The sequence below is a fragment of the Procambarus clarkii genome, chromosome 5, assembly GCF_040958095.1.
Source record: "Procambarus clarkii isolate CNS0578487 chromosome 5, FALCON_Pclarkii_2.0, whole genome shotgun sequence".
Lineage (NCBI taxonomy): Eukaryota > Metazoa > Arthropoda > Malacostraca > Decapoda > Cambaridae > Procambarus > Procambarus clarkii.
Window position 1 is genome coordinate 7,578,769 of NC_091154.1, and position 24,028 is coordinate 7,602,796.

A 24,028-nucleotide genomic window follows, 5' to 3' on the forward strand; every position below is an offset into this window, starting at 1 on the left:
AACTTAGGTTGCTTTTTCGCTTTGATTGCAATATCGTTCTCATAGTACCTTTCCGATGTTCGTCTTATGTTAATGTAATCGTTCCTAGCTCTGTTGTCCTCTGTACTTCCTCCACTCCCGCCTGGTGGCCATTTTTGCTTCCTGACACTGTCTATTAAACCATGGGTTATTATATTCCCTCTTATTTTTTTCTTTTTACTGTTGGTATAAATCTCTCTTCGGCCTCCTGGCATTTCTAAGTATGACTAGGTCTATCATATCTTGGACTGTCTTTCCTCTAATTCCTTCCTCCCACTGTGTGTTTGTGTGTGGGTGTGTGTGTGGGTGTGTGTGTATGGGGGTGGGTGGGTGTGTGTATGTGTGTTCACCTAGTTGTGTTTGCGGGGGTTGAGCTTTGCTCTTTCGGCCTGCCTCACAACTGTCAATTAACTGTTTGCTAACTACTTTTTTTTTTCTACACCACACACACACACACCAGGAAGCAGCCCGTGACAGCTGACTAACTCCCAGGTACCTATTTACTGCTAGGTAACAGGGGCATAGGGTGAAAGAAACTTTGCCCATTTGTTTCTGCCTCGTGCGGGAATTGAACCCGCACCACAGAATTACGAGTCCTGCGCGCTATCCACCAGGCTACCAGGCCCCCTGTGTGTGTGTGGGGGGGGGGGGTTTGGGTGTGTGTGGGTGTGGGTGTGGGTGTGTGATTGAATCACATACATGTTTCATGACGTTACATCCTTTTTGAGATATATACAAGAGTTGTTACATTCTTGTACAGCCACTAGTACGCGTAGCGTTTCGGGCAAGTCCTTAATCCTATGGTCCCTTGAATACGATCCCCTGCCGCGAAGAATCGTTTTTTCATTCAAGTACACATTTTACTGTTGCGTTAAACAGAGGCTACAGTTAAGGAATTGCGCCCAGTAAATCCTCCCCGGCCAGGATACGAACCCATGACATAGCGCTCGCGGAACGCCAGGCGAGTGTCTTACCACTACACCACGGAGACCCTACTACATCGGTTATTATACATGTTTTAGTTTACGAATTTGTAAATGCAACTTTCTATCATTCACTGCCACACAGGCAGGCTGGATTCATGAGATATGCAGCTTAAATAATAATAATAATAATAATAATAATAATAATAATAATAATAATAATAAATAAAATTCTCGTTCCTCATTATTTAAAAAAATCAAAATTAGAATAAATTGTTAGGATGTCTTCCAATATTTCAGATTCAATGAAATTATTCCATATTTGATTGTGCAATAGGCTAGAAGGTCTAAAATCTCTTATAATTTCACGTTCATTAATGTAGTATTCAAGTGAATGAGTTAATATTTTGTCAGAGAGTTTACAATCTGAATATTCTGGTAGTGGCTCAGCCTCACTAACCTGCCAGATGTGTCTATAGCCAAGGCGAATTACCGCAATGACTACATCACATTGTCTGGTCCGGTTACTGTGCTGACCAAACAAAATATCTTTAGCTTTAAATACTGCAGCTTTCAGATCTTTGGACATTACTTGGTTCTTCCAGATTTGAAATAATCTCTTTAATTTGTATGTTTCTAATAACTGCCTTAGATGGTCCAAAGTCATAGTTTGTGAGTCTTGCCCGCAAGCCTCATTGGCTAATCGATCTACAAAGTTAAGCTTTCAAACTCCAACATGGGATGGGATCCACACAAATTTTATATAAGTTATTATCATTGACATTAAACACATACCATTTACTATTACAAGCTACTTCAGACATTAAGTGTGATGGGTCACTTACAGACTGCAGGGCAATTTAAACCAGAAAATAACACTCCGCCCCGATTGAGTTTAAGGTACTCAGTGGTTAGATAAATACCCAATAGCTTAGTCTGTGTCGTGCTTGCCCAGTGGCTCAGTCTCTGTGTACCAGACATAATAATTTCATTTGCGTTATATACTGCACATGCACAACCTGCTCTGCCTGTGCCACACTGCACAGTCAACAGTAAAGGCATAGGATTCAGTTAGTTTGAGATTTTGAAGATGACTCTCAGTAGCTTCTAGTTATACATCTCTTAGTTTGTGTTACAGGTTTGAGTTAAACTGATGGGTGTATAGAGACTTGGACATCTTTCCAAGGGAGAATATAGTTATCCATTTTATTAGGATTAATAGACACATTGTCATTAGTTTTTCGTGGAAATTTGAGGAAACAGAGTTGTTCTAGAATGGATCTCAGTTGAATTTGAATAGTGCTCTCGGACCATTATTTTTCAACATTGCACAAAACATATTAAGTAGAACGATTCTCTTCTAAATGCTGGATAGTCTTATTCTGACAGTTCTGGGACAACCCAGGATGATGCGCTGCTGTTGTTGTTGTTGTTATAGATTCAACTACTTGAAACTTAAAGTTCCAAGTAGCACGGGCTATAGTGAGCCCGTAGTGGATGATGCGCATCGCATCATTTGGTACTAAATCAAGGCCTTGTAATTATTCAGGAGGAAAATTAGCAAGATGCAAGGCATAATAATCAACAACAAATCGTATAAGGACAATATAAAAGCAACGAACATAGACTTTTGTTCTTGTTTTTAAGGTACCAAAGGACTTTATTTCTTTGCTCCAATAGGCTTTTTTATTTAGATGTCAATGGGATTTTCTTTCTTTCTGTGTACCATTGGGCTTTTGTTATTTTAGGTGCCAATGAGCTTTTTTCTAAAGGTACCAAAGGCTTGTTTATGTACGAATTGGCTTTTTTCCATTTTTAGGATCCAATAGGCTTATTTTGCAACATATTAGGCGTCAACTTCAGTCGCATAAATGGCTTAAATGTCAGGTGTGTGTGTGTGTGTGTGTCATTTATCGTGTTATTCTTCTACATGTGACTATATGAATCTACATATGTGCTTGTTTAGTCACTTGTTTAAATACTTAATTTATAATAATTAAATTGGTAATGATTAATTTGGTTTTGGTTTAATTGATAATGGTCTAATTGGTTATTATTTAATTGATAAGTCTTTAATTGGAAATTGGTAACGAGGTTTAGTTGATAATTATTTGAAAGTGTTAAAATTCCTTATGTTAAAATTAAGTGGTAATGAAGTGAAATATACCTATTTTTCCAGCCTCTAGAAATATACCTATTTCTTCATTCAACTTTTTGAAGTTGTCTAGGACAAGTGTTCAACTATACACGTGTTTTCGCGTTAAAAACCTTGCAGGTGTTCACGAGGTGTTTTTTTTTCTGAAGTAGCTTTAATAGTACAGGTGTTTGTTTCTTCACATGTCAGTTATCTTCGGCCATGAGAATCTTGACAGGTGTTTAATGTTTGCGTCTTTGTGTATTCAACATCTGTTTGATATTGTTTTATTTCCTACCAACAGTTGCGAGCGTTTTTTTCATGTTAATTTCCGTTCTAAGATGTTCAAGAAGTTGTAATTCTGTTCTTCTTCATGTGTTTAAGAGCCATCCTCCTACTCCTTCAGATGTTTTAGAAATTCTAATATATTTTCCTCCTGCGTGTGTTCGATTGGTTTTAGCATGTCTTGCCCTCCTACTTCAGGTGTTTTAGAGGGTTTTAATTTCCGTTTTTCTCCTCCCTCAGGTGTTTAACCTTTCCGGCCAGGGGGAGGTGAGCCATTTCCTACCGCGGGTGTTGGAGTTAGGCTGGGCAGACCAGCTGGCTCCGGCTCTTGAGAGGCTCTGCTCCATCTGCAAGGCTCTTGACTCCTGGATTACCCAGCATCCCCAGCACGTCGCTGTCCTCCATGCTAGGTGAGTGCCTGCGTGCAGGGTGAGTGCCTGCGTGCAGGGTGAGTGCCTGCGTGCAGGGTGAGTGCCTGCGTGCAGGGTGAGTGCCTGCGTGCAGGGTGAGTGCCTGCGTGCAGGGTGAGTGCCTGCGTGCAGGGTGAGTGCCTGCGTGCAGGGTGAGTGCCTGCGTGCAGGGTGAGTGCCGGTGTGCAGGGTGAGTGCCTGCGTGCAGGGTGAGTGCCTGCGTGCAGGGTGAGTGCCTGCGTGCAGGGTGGGTGCCTGCGTGCAGGGTGAGTGCCTGCGTGCAGGGTGAGTGCCTGCGTGCAGGGTGAGTGCCTGCGTGCAGGGTGAGTGCCTGCGTGCAGGGTGAGTGCCTGCGTGCAGGGTGAGTGCCTGCGTGCAGGGTGAGTGCCGGTGTGCAGGGTGAGTGCCTGCGTGCAGGGTGAGTGCCTGCGTGCATGGTGAGTGCCTGCGTGCAGGGTGAGTGCCGGTGTGCAGGGCGAGTGCCTGCGTGCAGGGCGAGTGCCTGCGTGCAGGGCGAGTGCCGGCGTGCAGGGCGAGTGCCTGCGTGCAGGGCGAGTGCCTGCGTGCAGGGTGAGTGCCGGCGTGCAGGGTGAGTGCCTGCGTGCAGGGTGAGTGCCTGCGTGCAGGGTGGGTGCCTGCGTGCAGGGTGGGTGCCTGCGTGCAGGGTGAGTGCCTGCGTGCTGGGTGAGTACCTGCGTGCAGGGTGAGTGCCTGCGTGAAGGGTGAGTGCCTGCGTGCAGGGTGAGTGCCTGCGTGCAGGGTGAGTGCCTGCGTGCAGGGTGAGTGCCTGCGTGCAGGGTGAGTGCCTGCGTGCTGGGTGAGTGCCTGCGTGCTGGGTGAGTGCCTGCGTGCTGGGTGAGTGCCTGCGTGCTGGGTGAGTGCCTGCGTGCAGGGTGAGTGCCTGCGTGCAGGGTGAGTGCCTGCGTGCAGGGTGAGTGCCTGCGTGCTGGGTGAGTGCTTGCGTGCAGGGTGAGTGCCTGCGTGCAGGGTGAGTGCCTGCGTGCAGGGTGAGTGCCTGCGTGCTGGGTGAGTATCCCTTCCTCCCGCCCTGACGTGTGGACTAGTTTCTCCTGTAGCTAGAAACCCATAGCTTTTGTAAGCATGTCTCCATAGACACATATTCTGTGATGTTTATTTACGTTAATTTCGGTTGAGCTCCCAGGACCCCGGTTGATAAAGACAGGTAAGAGGCACAAATGGATATTAGGGTCCAAGACCTGAGAAATATATAGACTACAATTCCCCCTCCCCCCTTTCTACGTCATCGCTACTCCTTATTAAATAAATGTGATTTGAGCTGACCTAATGAAACTGAGATAAAATGTATTTGTGTATATATATATATATATATATATATATATATATATATATATATATATATATATATATATATATATATATATATATATATATATATATATATACACACACACACGATGTCTTAGAGGTGTAATGTCATTAATAGGCCTTGGACGCTACTGCATATAGAACCTTGTAGCTCGACAGGTCAAAGGTCAACGCATTGCATTGCAGACATGCCACGGCGTCCTTTTCTCATCTAATACGTTACATTATGACAGACTCAACCAATCCTCATCTTTAATGTTTACCCGAAGTGGGAGGCAAGTTGCTTGGAGTTGGCCTCACCCAACTGTCCAAGATGACACATGGATGGTATGAGTGTGTCATAGGCCAGTCAGAGTCAGTTCCCTCCAAGTGCCATTTTTTAAGAAATATTGGCAACTGAAATGCCCCATGCAATTTTCATGAACCGAAATACGGAGTGTGTTTTCCGTAGAGTGCTGCGTGTTTTTCATGGCTTTGTAATATTAGCCTCTTTCGGAGTTAAGGGAAGACTGTTGACATGGCTCAAGGGGTACCTGAGTAACAGAACCGCCTCAGTCCTTTTCAAGGGGGGGTCAAAAGTAAGCTTTGTGCACCCTTTGTGTTAGGTACACCCCAGGGTGGAGTGCTAAGTCCTACACTGTTCAATGTTCTGATGCACAAATTAACAATTGATATTCCCACACAACCTGCCGAAGTCGTCATTTGTTATGCCGATGATATATGCATTGTTGCAGATTCCCAAACTAGACTGCAAGCTCTACTTGATTCACTCGCTGCTAAAAACATTGGATGTGGTCTTGTTATCTCTATAACTAAATCCAGAGTTCTCCATCCCAAAGAGAAAACTCATGTCCCTATAACTTTCAAGGTCAACAACCAGAACATTGAAACGTGTAGGCAGCACAAATACCTTGGAGTTGGTATTAACAGTGACATTGTAAATGATCTACACCGTAGGTTAAAAGAAAGACTAAAACCATTGAGAACACTTACTGGTAAGAATATTGGTATCAATATTAAATATGCTAGACTATTCTATATGATGTTTGTTAGATCTCTCGTTGATTATAATGCTCTGCACTTAATTAATTTCCCCTCCTCTGTGTTGGACAAACTTGAAGTAGTACAGAATGAGGCCATGAGGATAATTCTTGGTGCTCCAAGATGCACAAGAATCATCAACATGAGGGAAGAACTGAAGCTTCCAACCATACTAGAGAGAATAATGCAAGTCAACACTACCTCTTGCCTTAAAGTCATGAGAGACCCTACATCTCCTGCATTGCTCAGACAAATTATTTAGTGCTGTTAACACCCTTTTGACTGGTGCCGACATACCAACTCACTCCTTTTATGATAAATGGCTGAGCAACAATGCTTACAATCTAATTAAACTCAACATTCCTTTTAAGTGCAGTCTACTTGTCTCTGATATTCCTCTTTATCTGTACCCCACCATTCAAGTATCATACACACCTGTCACCAAGAAAGATAATGAGAATCTTGCTCTTCTCAAAGCTGTCACACTTGAAACAATTGCCTCCTCCATCGAGAGTTTAAGATCTCACGAGTACTGTGTCTTCACCGACGGCTCAGTCCAATCTTCTACTGGACGGACTGCAGCGGCATGTAGGTTTTATAGAAATAATATTTGCATAAAGACTGTCAGTGTCAAGTTAAACAACTGGCTGACCTCCACACAAGCAGAACTAGCAGCATTACAACTAGCTACCAGTACATTAAAAAACATTGGAGGAATAATATTTTGTGATTCAAAGTCTGCTCTTCAAGCAATCGAAAACTTCTCTTGGAAGATCGACAGCAAGAACCTCATACTCCCAATTATAAATGACCTAATTGCTGCACAGAGTAAAGGGTCTCTGATCTCCTTTGTATGGATACCTTCACACATAAATATAACCCATCATAATGAGACCGACATTGCAGCCAAATTAGCGTGTAACAAGGATGAAGTTGAATTAGATCTAGGTATCCCCATCTCTGCTGTCAAAACTGTATTGGTCCATACACTCAGATCTGATAGGAAAGAAATTACTGACTCCCAACGACCTGAAAGTACTAATATAAAAAGCTATGATTTGTTCAGATCTGAAACCTATATCCATGGGCAGCACAAAACGTCCACCAGACTGTGCGACACAGTGGTTGCAAGGATCAGGTTGGGTTACCGTTACCTGTGGCAGGTGACGAATCTCCCAATCCTGAGCACTCCAGTTGCAAACTCTGTGAGCAGGAACTACGGCACGATCTCCCGCACTACATCACCGAATGCCCAGTTATTAGACCTTTCAGACCAGTTGGCATGAGCTACCTGGAGCTTTGCAATTACTTTATTCACTCTCGTATTCTTGAAGATATCCTCACAGTGTACCCATGTTACGGCCCTATTGGGTCGCAACTGGGTTCTTCTCTGATGTGATTAGAGTTTGGGTATCCGGCCCCAAGCTAGTAGTGGCTTTCAAGGGGTGCGTTCCGTAACGCAAGTTAAATTAAAGGGGAAGGGATACAAATGCACTGCTTTTGTATATATATTGCTACCACCACCATAAATATATCACAGTCACACGCGGGGTTGCTATAACTACACTTATTATATACAAATTAGTCTTCCTCTGAAGACACAGGATGCTCCACGGTGCTCAAGATGAGTAGCCCTAGTTCTCTTCTTTGTGGCCCACGATGAATCCTCTGATTCTCTCGGCGAATCTACCCTGGCCAAAGGCCAGACAAATCATAGTCCCACTGGGTGCACCGTCGTGGAGGCCTTCAACCACTAATCCAGCCTGTAGCTGGCAGGTTCCGATCAGCTCCGCTGTGTAGGCCACTCCACGATTGATACTAGGGTTGCGAGCCCTAGGCAGGAGCCTCGTGTGATTCCGCAGATCACTCTCCTCACCACAGTGGCTAGTCTCTTCCACCAGCCAGCCCCCAGATAAAACAATTCCTGGTACTGCCACGTCACAGGCAGGCTAACACACTCAACAGTGTCCATCCGGGGGTGACTCACAGCTTCCTCAGAGCAAACTCGTGGAGAGACTATGGCTGCCTTGGGTAGACTGCCCCATCGTTGAATACAGCAGTCCCAGGTCGACTCTGTAATCAGACACGTCATTAGTGTTGGGGACACTCTAGGGCACCTCACTTACAGGCTTAGACACAAACGTCCACCTATCCACTCCATAGATGGCGTTGCTGTCTAAGCGCCACCTCACCAGAGGTCAGCAGCGGCTACGTTACGAGCTGATCAAGACAGGAATCCAGCACATGTGGCCGATATATCACGTCCTCACTAGATGGCGCTGTCCATTTGGAAGGGGTTTCGGGAGCAGACTCACAGATGGCGTTGTCATCACTGCTCCGTGCTCGGACGCTGGACTCGGGTCCGTAACAACCCAAAATTTGCCAGTGCAGGCTACTGAACATATGGCCCTATATGACTAACCATCTTGCGAGATGGGGACTATTATTGCCACTGCTCTTGTGTTGATGATAACCTCAAAATGCATCCAGAGTCTGCCAGTGCAGACTGCCTATCACATGCCTCTGTGTGACTAACCATCCTGTGTGATGGGGATTTTTTAGCATCACCTAGTTAGCTTTTTTGACACACTATACTCCACTTCATATAGTCTAGGGTAGCTGCACTAATGCAGATGTACCTCATGTATTAATAAAAAAAATTGTAATATTAACCACCTTCATTATGGTCTAGGGTAGCTGCACAAATGCAGATGTACCTAATATATTTAATAAAAAAATGTAATATTAAATTGTCTGAGAATGAGAGGGGAAGGAGAGGGGTGAAAGGGAGATGAGGGTATATTGAAGGAGAGGTGAAGAAAAATGGAGAGGATGTGAGGAAGGAGATGAAATGAGTAGAGAAGGACAGGGAAAGAGAGCAGATTAAGGGCGTCTAATCTCCAACCACGTTATTGTCTGCAGAAATACGAGCTTCATCCAATCACTTCAATTATTTTCCATACGATAGGTTAAGTGTCAAGTCTATATATATGTTAAAATCAAACGGCAACAGCCTGTGACTCTTGACCTCCAAGGCTAGGCTTGCTTTCCCTCCCAATCCCCCCCCCCCCCCCCGGTATTGATAAATATCGTTAACCCTTCATCCAATCAACACCAAATTTAGCCCAGAGTTAGGTTAGAAGCCCGCGGTCATATATTGTTTGATCTACCACTGCCGGAGGGCATTGCTGAATGTCAGACAATAGTCCGGTATCACAATTTTCCGATACGTTTGGTCGATCTCGAACCCATTGATGATGTGACGACTTATACTGAATTTTGTAACTAACTCGTCAAGATTGTAACTTGTTTAGCTAAATGAATTGTGGGGTTCAGTCCCTGAGCCCATTATGTGCCTCTGTAACCCTTTCCACTATCGCCCACAAGATGGGTATGGGGTGCATAATAAATGAACTAAACTAAAGCTATGGAAATGCTTTACAGTCGTCACGTAAGCCCTATTGATGCTTAGTTATAATGCTGTACTGTTATGCTCCATTATAGTGCTTTTATGCTTCATTATAGTGTTTTTTATGTTTCATTATAGTGTTTTTATGTTTCAGTAGTGTTTTTTATGCTTCATTATAGTGTTTTTTGTTTCATTAGTGTGTTTTATATTTCATGCTCTACGAGTGTTCTCGTTATTCTAAAAATGTTCTTTGTTCTGCGTCAGAAGCGGCTACGAGAAGCTGACGGTGGTGGAGGAGAACGATCTACATGTTCTACGAATGTTCCTTCTTCAAGGTTATACTAAAAGTGTTTCTATGTGGTGTTTCAGAGGCGGCTACGAGAAGCTGGGGGTGGTGGTCGCAGCCTACATGCACTACAGTAATATTTGCGCCTCCACTGACCAGGCGCTCGATAGATACGCCATGAAACGCTTTTTCGATGATAAAATTGGTCAGCTGTATCATCCGTCTCAGAAGAGGTGAGGTTAAGATGCGGCTAACTGATGCTGTTATAGAGTGGGCTGGGGTGTTGGGTTTGGTGCTGGGGGAGGGGTGGGGGGTTGGCGCTGGGGGAGGGGGGTGGATGGGTTTGGCGCCGGGAGAGGGGGGATGGGTGGGGGTAATGGGTTTGGCGCCAGGAGGATGGTGGTGGAGTAATGGGTTTGGCGCCGGGAGGGTGGGGGGGGGGGGGGGGGGTTGGCGCCAAGCACAACCCCGTTTGGTTGGAGTGTTGGGTTCGGCTTCGGGAGGGGAAGGATGGGGGGTAATTTGGTTTGTTGGAGGGAATTGGCGCCGGGAGGGTGGAGGGGGTGATGAGTTTGGCACCGGGGGTTGGGGGGTTGGGTTTGTCTGGGGGGGTTGGGTTTCGTGCGGGGGGGGGGGGGGGAAGGGGAGGGGAAGTTTTCGGTTTGGCACGAGGGGGGGGGAGGGTGTTGGGTATGGCTTGGCTTGGCTGTGGTGGATTTGGTCCGTGTGGGGGGTGAGATTGGGTTTGACTGGGGGGGAGGGAGTTGGGTTGGGTTAGGGTCTGGGTTTGGGGTGTTGGTTGGGCTTGGGGTGTTGCCAGTTTATTCATTACTGGAATATGCTTTCAAACTAGTACGCTTTGGAATTGATTTAAAAGCTTGCACATACTAATTAGTGTGTCAGCGTGTATTTGTATGTTTGGTGATTGCGTGTTTATTTTGTGTATATATAATTTATTTGAATCATTCACGTCACCAGTTTTGATGTAATGGCAGTTGTAATTAAAACAAAAGTTTTAATTACAGAAGCTACCGTTCATAAATAAAGTTTTATTTTCAATTATCTGGAAATTGAACTGTGCAGATTTTTTTTTTAATATGTTTTGCAAATGTTTTTGTATCTTAAAAATATATACATTTGTGTGTGTGTGTGTGTGTGTGTGTGGAGGGGGGGGGGGCTGATGGCTGAGTAGTGGGGCCTGACGGCTGAGTGGACAGCGCTCGGGATTCGTAGTCCTAGGGGCCGGGGATCAATCCCCGGCGAAGGCGGGAAACAAATTGGCAGAGTTTCTTTCACGCTGATGCCCCCTGTTCACCTAGCAGTAAATAAGTACCTGGGAGTTAGACAGCTGCTACAGGCTGCTTCCTGGTATGTGTACTCACCTATTCGTGCTTGCGGGGGTTGAGCTTTGGCTCCTTGGTCTGTGTGTGTGTGTGTGTGTGTGTGTGTGTGTGTGTGTGTGTGTGTGTGTGTGTGTGTGTGTGTGTGTTTAAGAGATAAAAGAAAGTAATACTTAACTTCTTTCTCAGATACGTACAGTATTTCGCTGGGCTGCTCTCAGGAGTGATCCGCATCAACTCTAGTCCTTTGTACCTCCACACACTCACCTTGTTTGGCATCCCTCACTTTGAACCCAGAGGAGGCTGCCATCTTTTTATCAAAGTAAGTGAACATTCTTTGATTTGGATTCTTTTTTTCTTACGTAACATACAACATGTGTATTGAGCAGAAATTTATATAGTAATTCTTCATTACAGAAACACGTGTTATATATATATATATATATATATATATATATATATATATATATATATATATATATACATATATATATATATATATATATATATATATATATATATATATATATACAGTATATATATATATATATATATATATATATATATATATATATATATATATATAATATATATATATATATATATATATATATATATATATATATATATATATATATATATATATATATATATATATATATATATATATATATATCCTGAGTGCAGCAGTTAGTGCGTTCAGCAAACCACTGCATGTTCAAGGTGGTTAACTGAACCACCGTGAACAATTTTCTTCCAAAATGAGACAGTAGGACTAGTTGCTATCACTGGATGCCTCTGCACACCTAACAGTTAATAGCTACCCAGGAGTTAGTCAACTATTGTGGGTTGCATCCCGAGAAGGGTCAGTAGTCAGCCTAGGTGGTACCTCGAAAAGCCTAATAATATGCTTCCTGTCACCGACAAGCTTATATTCTATGTACTTTAGCATGAAAATTGACACCATAATTCCCCAAGTGAAGAGAGGTATTAGTTGAAAGGAAACGTGCCCAACCGTTTCTGTCTTGCCTGGAGATTGAACCTAGGTCCAGAGATTTTGAGCCGAGTGCAGTTCTACAGGACCCCTTATTGGCAAAAAAAAAAAAAAGGAACTACAGTACTGGAAAGTCAGGTTCCAAACCTGCACAATGAAACTACAATGTACTGGAGAAGTGGTGGAATCTCACTACATGTAACATACCAAGTAGTCAGAGTATTGGCTAAATATCTCCAGCCAACCATGAAACTAGGCCACATCCAGCCTATTCACATACCTTTAACCACTCAGATAACCATACGTATAAAACGTACACCTAGCACAAAACAAAGAACAGCAGCTACCAACTTGGGCCATCATCACATCATCCAGCCTCACATGTAGATAAGTTCCTGCTAAAACAGCCGGACCAACCAGGCTGTGGTGGATATGTGGGCCTGCGGGCTGCTCCAAGCCACATCCTGGTGGACCAAGCTCTTACAAGGCAAACCTGGCCTCGGGCCGGGCTCAGGAAGTAGAAGAACTCCCGAAATCCTCTCCAGGTATGCTCCAGGTATTGCCATAAAGTGGAGCAGATCTGAACATTACCTTAGATGAGAAAACATTCATGCAACAACAAGAATGCCTATGTAACATGTATCTCAACATGACCACTGTTGTCAGGGAAAGAAACCCCTCATGCTAACTGCATGTATCTTGAAGAAGAAATGTAAAATATATCCATTTAAAAGCCGTAATGTCTTGAAAACTTAATTGGAGAAGACAGTGGAAATTAGAATAAGAGATATTGCTGGAGCATTCAATAAGAAACTTGACAAGTTTCTGCCAGAGTTGCTGGATCAATCTGGCTGTGATTGCTATGTAGGCCTATGGGTTGCGAAGACAAACTGGCTAATAGAGCTGTCTATCTCCAAGAAATGGCATGACCCCAAGCCAGATAGTAAATCATCAGCACATAAGAGAGAAATATGGCATAAACCTTTTCAACTGTTGATAACAATCTCTTGCACCCATTTGTATACAGTGAGAATGGGTTGGTTTAAATGCTGTCAATATTTTCCCCTGTTATCTGGACATTGAGAGGAACTGTGAAGCATCCTGTAACTGATAATATGCCAATACTGTAGGCTACCTCAGTTATATAACATTGTGCAATACATAATGAAAATTTGGTGTTGGTCTGAATTTTTAATAGCTAATTTAAACATTATTGGAAATACTCATTATAACTCTGATGTGATTCTTTGCTATATAAAACTGATTTTAATGGCTGATCAATGTTTTTGGCAATGGGTACAGTATATAAACTGAAGCAACATTATTGGTATCAATACAGCTGGTAAGCTGCCCGTTTACAGCTGAAAACATAAATATTAATGATTAAGTACATCAGGAGTATAACCTATACTGTATTGATTTCACTGCTTCAATAGTTTTCACTGAAAGTTCATTAATATAATTCATAGTTAACATTTCTGGTTAAATATAATGCTGCACTGCTAATGCTAATATGCAAATTTTTGTGGAAGCTTACTTTGGCAACAGAAGCTTCCCACAAAGCTTTGTGGAAGCTTAAAAGGCAATATTACACTTTGTGGTAGTGTAATATTGCCTATATTCAACAAATTATGTGTAAACATAAAAAAATACAAGTGGATAATTATCACATTCCACTAGGGCATTTATTTAAGTAAAGACAACTATACCAACATTGTTTTAAGACAAGACACCTTTAATGTTGCTTTTCTTTTCTGCAGATATACCAAGGGATGACTCCCATCTACACATCAGGAATATATAACCTTGCAGACACGATGAGACAAGTCACCATCGTGTTTGAAACGGGTGTACAACTTAGGGGGGATATCCTACTCAAAGCCTACCACAGAAGACTCATTCCAGCCTCTAGAGAAGTCATCTTTAGAATGCAGTTCCACACTTGTGCAGTTTCAGAAAAAATTCTTGCATTTGCAAGAAATGATCTGGATGATGCATGTAATGGTGAGTTTGAGCAAGTTCCTTGACAGATGAAATTAATTATAATTTTTCACTTAATAATTTTGTATATTCATTGTTGTATGGAATCTTGAAATTACAATGGATCATTAAACAAACTGTAGTCTATAGTATTCATGTTGTTTTGCAAAGGTTGTTCTTAGTGAATTTTGAAACAAATGGATCAGAAAACAAATGCAGTTTGTGCCAGAAATTATATGAATAAAGAGTTTCATTAAGCATTAGTCAGATGGAAAGGGGGGGGGGGGGGGTGTCAGCAATTACAATTAAAGCAAGTATGGTATTATTAAAAATGCATAATACATCACACATTTTCAATGTTACCACCTTCTCTGAGAGTTGCATAAACACACCTATACTGAGAGTTCTATAACCACTTACCCATACGTGCTTGATACCTGTTTGATGGTGTTCTGGGAATTCTACTCCCCAAGCCCGGCCCGAGGCCAGGCATGACTTGTGAGAGTTTGGTCCACCAGGCTGTTGCTTGGAGTGGCCGGCAGGTCCACATATCCACCACAGCCCTGTGGGTCTGGCACTTCTTGAAGAAAACTATCTAGCTTTCTCTTGAAGATGTTCACGGTTGTTCTGGCAATATTTCTTATACTCACTTATACCATACTGAGAGTTTCATAAACACCTGCCCATACTGAGAGTTCCATAAACACCTGCCCATATTGAGAGCTCTATAACCACTTACCCATACTGAGAGTTCCATAACCACTTACCCACATTGAGAGCTCTATAACCACTTACCTATACTGAGAGTTCCATAACTACTTACCCACACTGAGAGTTCCATAACCACTTACCCATACTGAAAGTTCCATAACCACTTACCGATACTGAGAGTTCCATAACCACTTACCCACATTGAGAGCTCTATAACCACTTACCCATACTGAGAGTTCCATAACCACTTACCCATACTGTACTGAGAGTTCCATAACCACTTACCCACACTGAGAGCTCTATAACCACTTACCCATACTGAGAGTTCCATAACCACTTACCCACACACTGAGAGCTCTATAAGCACTTACCTATACTGAGAATTCCATAACTCTACGCTTCAACTTTTTTAGAACTTATATGGGTTTTCAAAATAATTGTCATTTTGTGGGATATTTATCACCCAATTACAGTATTCATATTTCTAAGAAAAGACACGAGAAAAAGAGCTTCTTGCGTCTTCATAAGACAGACATGTATGGAAGGCATTTTTTTTTTATTTATGTATATGTTCAAGAGTTCTTACATTCTTGTTAAGCAACCTAGCATGCATAGCATTTCGGGCAGGTTCTTGTTCCTAATTTTCCCCGGAATACGACTGCCAAATCTTTTAACAACCAGGTACCCATTCACTGCTGGGTGAATAGAGGCTACAGTTTAGGATTGGCACCCAGTCAATCCTCCCCGGCCAGGATACAAACCAGGCCAAAGTACTCGTGAAGCGCCAGGCGAGTGTTTTATTTATTTATTTATTTATTTATGCATATACAAGAATGTACATAAGGAATGTGAGGATACAAATATGGTAATTACAGTCTTGTAAAGCCACTAGCACGCGCAGCGTTTCGTTATCACTGCGCGATGAGGACTGCTTAAATATTCTTGTCTTTACTCTACCAACACAATATAGTGTCCATGTGGGACAGAGATTACAGTCTTGATGATAAATCCCACCTCTCCACAAAAGCATAATACAGTACTGTACTGCATTTCTTGGAAACGTATAAAATCTGAGAATCGATGGAAAATAGTTCTGTAATATATCTGACACGTACCATGAATGCCTATGGTACGTATGTTTGGAGATCTCGTCCTTCTTAATACATCTCACAAAGGGTTATATTCTTGCAACAAGAAAAGAATGGGCATAATAGTGAAGGTTTAAGTATCCCACCATATTTCTTGAGGAGAAGTGGGAGATTAATTTTCTTTAAGAGTTTAAGTAAATAATTAGAATGTCAATATTCCATATTTATTATCAAATCTAGTAATATTAACATACATATCAATATCTTAAAGGTATGTACTGTACTTTAAAATACTATGAGTAGACGGATTTTCAAAAAATAGGAACTAGGAATTATCTCTCAGATTAGATTACAATAAAACTGATGAGATCAAACACAATAAAACAAAGTCTCCTCTACAGAGTAATACAAAATGACATATCCATACTGGAACGTCCAGTCAAGAGAAGACAACTGTTGAACCTGCATCCAATACCTACCAGAATCCAAAGGCACGAGGTCAATTCTCCACCCCAAAATATTACGTGAATATCAAATATTGCCACTTGACCACAGCAGTGCTTCTACTGTTGGTCAAATTATACAATACAATACAATTTTATTTAGGTAAGGTACATACATACAATAAATATTTACAAGGATTGTTTGACTTATAGGTATAGCTAGTACAGTACATACAATGCCTAAAGCCACTATTACGCAAAGCGTTTCGGGCATGTATAAACATGCATTTTCCCTCAAGAAGCACTGAAGCAAAGGTCTCAAATGGTATGCTTGTCCGTTCTCTTCTCCTTTATCCGTTCTTGTTTCTTTTCATTAAGAACTTCATGTTAATCACATATTATATTTCACACTGAGGGAGTCAATGTCACCATCGTACAGTGTAGGTACAAGTCACCATCATGTAATATAAACCCTCCTCAGCGAATCATCATCATTTAGTGGGCCAGCCAGAGGCTTAGGGCCTGTGCAGGAATATCCCTGAAAAAAAAATCATCACTCTAAACTCCAAGAGTACACCTTGAGGTTACCTTGAGGTGCTTCCGGGGCTTAGCGTCCCCGCGGCCCGGTCGTCAACCAGGCCTCCTGGTTGCCGGACTGATCAACCAGGCTGTTGGACGCGGCTGCTCGCAGCCTGACGTACGAGTCACAGCCTGGTTGACTTGACTTGTCTACAGACTTGAGATACCACAGATAATTAACACCCATTGACATTCACCAGCAACACTGTAACACGCGACAAATCTAGTTCCTCCTCTCACAAGACACTTCAGCCTCGTTACAGAGTAAAGTAAGATTCCGGCCGCATCGAACTACTGTACCACGGTCTGGGTGATAGAATCAAGAATTCTGGGTTCGAATCCTGGGCGGGGACAGAAATGGTTTAGCAAATTGCCTATCACCTAATGCCCTTGTCCACCTAGCAATAAATAGGTACCCAGGAGTTACTCAGCTTATTGTGGGGTTGCATCCTGGGGAGTGTCAATAATTCGACCCTGGGGGACAAATATAAGCCTAACATGTACTGTATGTATAAACTGGTTGCCTGTCCCCTGACACAATGAATTATTATTATTATTATTATTATTATTATTATTATTATTATTATTATTATTATTAATATATTAATATATTAATACAATACAATTAATATTGCATTGTAAATATAATACAATTAATATTATTAATTGTTCTCATACATACATACATACATACATACATACATACTTACATACATACATACATACATACATACATACATACATACATACATACATACATACATACATACATACTGTACATGCATACTGTACATGTATACTGTACATGCATACTGTACATGCATACTGTACATGCATACTGTACATACATACTGTACATACATACATACATACATACATACATACATACATACATACATACATACATACATACATGCATACATACATACATACATACATACACCAAACAGTAAATAGGTACCTGGAAATTAGACAAATGTTATGGGGTCAAATCCTGGGAAAGGTCAGTCATTGGCCTTTTGGGACATTGATAAACTTTCCCTGGTAATGGGAGACCATAAGCAGTTTATGAGTCCCATATTCAGCTTATTGTATATAAGTATATGCTAAATCTTTTCTTTTTGTTAACATATACTTTCTCATTAGTATATAATTGTATAGTTGATAGGAAAATCCTCCTACTTTTCATATATTCTTCTCAATGTAAAAAGTATATAAAAACTGCATCACTGTTCTCATTAGATACTTTCAGGTAAATTCATGTGAAATACTTAATAAAAAATTATAAATGCACCTTTTAATATCATAAACATGTGGAGGCACTCGAGGTGTCTAGGGGTAAATTGATCACAAGACCTCACATCAATAAAACACAGTTCTCTAAGACAAAAAGGCATCAGGTATGAACTGCTTTTGAATATATAATAATAATGAAATAGATATTCAGTATATAAGACTGATTTAAAGATGGGTAGGATCAAGGTTTGAGTTGATGGAATGAACTCCGAAATACAGTATACTGAAAGTCAATTAAAACACTGAAATACAGTAGATGCTGATAAGGATGTTTGTGTGTACATTTAAGAGTATGAACAATAGTGCTGAGTTTATTTAGTATGATTTAATGGTCATTATGTTCAATGATTGCATTATAGAGTATTTCTTATTATATTCATATTTGTATTATAAGCATCTACCTTAGTGTTAATCTTTCTTCAATAATTTCTCCATCAGACATGCGGTTCCCACTTGATGGAAGTGTGGAGCTATATTTCACTCATTCTCCGGACGAACGACCACGAACAGTTTCAAATGTTTCCTGTGACAAGTCTCCTTGTGCTATTGCATCGTGGAACTCTTACGAAAACATCGACTTCACTTTTGAGCAGATGGATGACCCAGGTAAGTACATTGTTTCATACACTAGGGACTTAAATATAATAACAACACTGTTAAGAGTTGTCATTGCTTCTTATTCTCTCTCTTGTAGCAAGGATACCTAGAATGTACCTTTATTTTTCACATTTTTTTTTTTTATATTTATACTGCGGCCCCTTCGTTTACGAATTTAATCCGTTCCAGGAGATGGTTCATACACCGAAAATTCAAAAACAGAAATAAATTTTCCCATAGGAAATAATGTAAATTGAATTAATTCGTTCCACACACCCAAAAATATTAACATAAAAATGCATTTTATACAGAATACTACTCATAGGTACCTTACCTTTATTGAGGACTCTTTTTGGAGTATGGAAGATGGTGAGGAGGGGGGGGAGGGGAGGGGAGGAGAGGTTTTAGTGTTTGGAAGGGGAGTCCCATCCCATTATAACATCAGGCAGTGATGATATTTCTGGGGTACACTCTCATCTACGTTTTGCAGGCATACCACTAGGACTTGGTTGTAGCTTACTGCTTGCTTGTCTTACTAAGACTCTGTCTATAGACACTTGTTTTTCCCTATGTTTCACCACTTGTCTGTGGTGAGACATCACATTCATTCACAATGAATGTTGTCTTGTCTTTCTTTTATTGTCATACTGACAACTATTTTCTTTGGTTGAACTTTACCACTGACTTTCTTGGGACCCATGGCATGATATATAATAAGAACCTTTATGTTCTGAAACCAAAAAAGCAATAAAACAATGAAATTCTTCATAAAGAATTCAAGCGCTGTCGTTACTAGGCGTTATACACTGATAAACTAAGCATGCCTCGCCCTGCACCAAGCAGAACCATGGGCTCATCAACAAATACATATACAGTACTGTATCAACAAACTCGACAACCGAGGCAAAATTCGAATACCAAGTCAAATTTTATGAGGAAATTGACCTTGTATTCTGAAAAATTCGTAAAGAGGAGCATTCGTCAACCTAGGTTCCATTGTACAAGAGTTCTTACACTCTTGTAAAGCCTCTAGTACACATAGCATTTTGGGCAGGTCCTTAATCCTAATTTTCCCCAGAATACTACCCAACAATCGTTTAACAAACAGGTACCCATTCACTGCTGGATGAACAGAGGCTACAGTTAATGATTGGTGCCCAGTCAATCCTCCCTGGCCAAGATATGAACCTAGGCCAAAGTGCTCCCAAAGCGCCAGGCTAGTGTTTTACCTCTGCGCCACAGAGACTGCTTACCTAGAATGGGTTATGAGAGTTCTTCTATTTCCAAAGCCCATGCTGGGGCTAGACTTGACTTGTGATGACTCGATCTAAAAAGGTTGCTGATTGGAGTGGCCCCACTGGCTTACACATCCATTACAACCCAGTTGGTCCAGGTTGTAAATACTGCATTGATTCTTGAACATGTCTGTTTTTGTTCCGGCAATATTTCTTATATTCGTTAGGAGCATACTAAAGAATTTCTTTGAGAATGGGATAAAAAGGGGGTCTAGTAAAGTACTATTACCCCGTATTCATATCAGTATTTATGATCTTTCATATTTTTAAGCCAAATTTTAGTGAAAACAAAGGGAAAGAATGCCACACATATTGGAAAAGGCAACCTCCTACTGTGCACAAAACCAGATTTAGATATTTATTCTATTTTATTCTGCATGCAAATGTATTATTCTAAAAGAGCAATTTTCCCCACACAGGTGAGGTGATAAAAATTTAATAATAGCCACATTAAGAGGGTTAAATGCTTGCATGTGCAAAAACATATAGATGTGCTATTGTGAGTGCAGGTGACTCAGAATCTATTGGTTCTGGGTTTGACTCCTGAACAGGTCAAGACGTTTGGCAACATTTTCTTATACTTGACACTTCTGTTCGCCTAGCAGTAAATAGAGGTGCCTGCAAGTTAGCCAACTGTTGTGGGTTGCATCCAGGGAAAGGCCATTTACTGGTTAGGTAGGCCTGATAAGCTTAACAGGCTTCCTGTCCCCTAACAATAGAAACAAAATTTTTGAAGCTAAAGTGGGCTTACTGAGAGCAGGAAACTTATAACTAGTAAAGTGGTTCACTATTTTGTCTGATGATTTTTCTAAACCTATTTTTAAGCAGAGTGCTATGTTGTAACAGCTTCAGTGAGTAGACTGTTCCACGGGTTTATGACTATGGGGTTTGATAGTTGGTATGAGCGGTGGATAGTTTATTGCATGCCTTCAGACTCGTCCTGTGAGCAATAGTGCAAAAGGATTACAGAGGGCAAAAAATGTGTTAATCAGACCTCAGTGAATATGTGATATTGTATAGATAGCTGATATTAGCTGTTGATGTCCAATTTCCTGTTGTCTGCTTTGTATTATGAATGTTGAGCTAAGAGCTGTGATAACTCTAGTATCTCACAATACAGTATGACCTCCAAGTTCCTGACTACTATCATATTTTTTTCATATTTTCTCATAGGAAATCATAAAACAAGTCTTTGCACATATTTAAATATAAAAAATGCGTAATTATTTTCTTATTCTATATTATAATAATAAATAATATGATAACCAGGTTTATTACTTAACTAAATGATCATTAGCATTGTAGATAGCAGTAGTATAGTTCTTGTAAATTGCTTCTTCAAATTCGTTCAAATTTTAGAAACTTCCTTGGTGCTTCCTTAGTCTGGTCCCAAGTCTACCTAGGACACTGCTCTAATGCCAGGTATTGTACTGTATTTATTGATTTTTATCCACTGTGGAAAGAACTGTTGTACATGGTCTTCCCATGTTTTTAAACACGGGTACAGAGACACTGTACACTAGGACTACAAATAGCAGAGCAAATCTCGCAATCCTCCAAGTAATAATTGGAAACAAGAAAACCGAAATATCCCTCGATTAACTACTGAGGAAGTTATCCTCCCCCACTCTACTATTAACAGTAGGAGTGCCACAGGGCAGCATCTTAGGACCTCTTCTATTTCTTATATACATCAATTATTTGCCAAATGTTTCTAACGTTCTTAAATCTATACTATTTTCTGATGATACTACCTTTATCTATTCAGACCCCAACCCCACACACTAAATAATACTGTTAACAATGAATTATAAAAATCTACTCATTGATGTCAACCAACAAACTCACACTAAACATAGAAAAGACCTACTACATTTTATTTGGAAGTAAATCATCAAATCAAATTTAACTTCAGATATACAATGTTAACATTATCAAAGAAAATGAGGAAAGGTTCCTTGGCTATACATACAACACACAGCCAAAAAAATTTCAAAAACGGTCTGTATACCTCTTAAATCAGATACAGTATTATGTTCCCACTCTGCTCTCCTCTCATTATACTACTTGCTAATCTATCTTGTGTATGGTATTTGTGCATAGGGTTCATCCACTGCAAATTACCTCAAACCCATCATCACACAGCAAAAAATCTGCTATCAGAACTATAACAATCTTTGTCTTCAGACAATATTTCCATTGGATAGTATACATGGATTTTGCTAAAGCTTTTGACAAAGTACTACATGAAAGATTGGCAAAGAAATTACAGGCCCATGGAATAAATGGTAAAATTCTTGAATGGATAACACAATGGTTGAAACAAAGAAAAGTCATGCTAAATGGGTCCAATTCTGAATGGAGACATATGTGACATCTGGGGTCCATTTTTGAGCAAACCCTTTTTGTCAAATACATTAAAGGCATAGATGAGAATATTACAAACCACATCATCAAATTTGCAGATAACACAAAGATTTATAGTAAAGCAACCCAGGGAAACAATATTCTCATATTTGTTTTATTTCTCTTCTTTCATCCACTGGGAGGGGAAGTTATGTAGCAAGTATATTATATCAGTAATATACTTGCTCCATATTCTCATTATCTTATGTGCAGAAAATGAGATGGGTTTGTTAATTCTACTTAGTCCACTATTTACAATTCATACCTCTTCCCTAATTACAATTAATACTTCTTCTTAACCTACTAGAGGTTAATCAGGTGAGGTATGAACCGATTATATAAGCAACCAATAGTGAATAATAATCATCAGTCTAATTTCAAGAGTGGTTCAGTACAGATTCTTGAGAGATATCACACGTCTTCAGTATTCACCAACAATAATGTAGCCCTTGGCATGTCCTGTTCCTACCCTCATAAGATACTTCAGCCTCGACACAAAGCCAGACTCTGTCCGCGTCGAGCTTCCATGCTCTCATCCCACACCGAGCTCCTCGACTCTGCCTGCATTCAGAGCACCACGCTCTACAACTCACACCCTGCATCCGAGCTCTCTAACCCCGGCCTCACTCGACTCTCTGGCCTGCTCCAGGCTTCTTCTCAACTCCTACAACATTTCACTACACTGTCAACAAACCGACTGCTGTAACCAAGACTACTAAAATAAATATCTAACCCACTAAAGTCTGTGTGTCTAATCAACCAAATAGCGTACACTTAATCATTCGTTACAACCACTTAGAAGAGTTAGGCTTGGCCCAGCCCCTCTGGAAATTAGTCCCACAAATCAATATAAAAAACTGATCTTTTGGTCATTTCTTCATCGTCTGGTATGTGGTTTGGTCTTTATAAAAAACTGCTGTCTAGGTGATGGTGGCTTAACTCTAGACAATGGAAGAGATAAACTCCAGTTAAAACTTACACTATTTAATAATTACAGTACTGAAAACCCCCAAGGTGGATTTTAAAACCTAACCCGAGTTTTGGCCTTTGCAGCTTTGGTGGGTAGATAGTTCCATGGGTTTATTACCCTGTGGGTGAAAAAGCATCTCCTGTTCTCATTCCTTCGTTGAGGTTTGTTGAGCTTGAAACCGTTGCTCCTTGTTTGTGTTGCATCTGACCTTTTGAATAATTTGTCAGGATCAACATCCTCCAACTTGTTCAGTATTTTAAAAGTTTCAATGAGATCTGCCCTGTCATGCCTGGTTTGCAGTGTTGTTAGGCCTGTGGCCCCTCAACCATTCCTGATACGAGAGATGACTTAGCTCTGGAATGACTTTTGTTGCCCAGTGTTGCACTTTCTCCAGAGCAGCTATGTCCTTCTGTAAAAGAGGTTTCTGTGCCTGGATACAGTAGCCCAAATGTGGGCACACCAGGGATTTATACAAT

The 24,028-nt window shown here is 40.9% G+C and overlaps 1 protein-coding gene across 1 annotated transcript in view; it reads left to right on the plus strand.

The window, feature by feature from the left end:
• The window catches only part of LOC123756850 (tensin-1), a 36,979-nt gene that overhangs the window by 8,705 nt on the left and 4,246 nt on the right, over positions 1-24,028 (plus strand). The window contains exons 2-6 of the mRNA XM_069337485.1: positions 3,601-3,770; positions 9,937-10,086; positions 11,383-11,515; positions 13,948-14,191; positions 18,723-18,890. Of these exons, the coding sequence (XP_069193586.1) occupies positions 3,601-3,770; positions 9,937-10,086; positions 11,383-11,515; positions 13,948-14,191; positions 18,723-18,890 (865 nt within the window). The remainder of the gene's footprint in view (positions 1-3,600; positions 3,771-9,936; positions 10,087-11,382; positions 11,516-13,947; positions 14,192-18,722; positions 18,891-24,028) is intronic.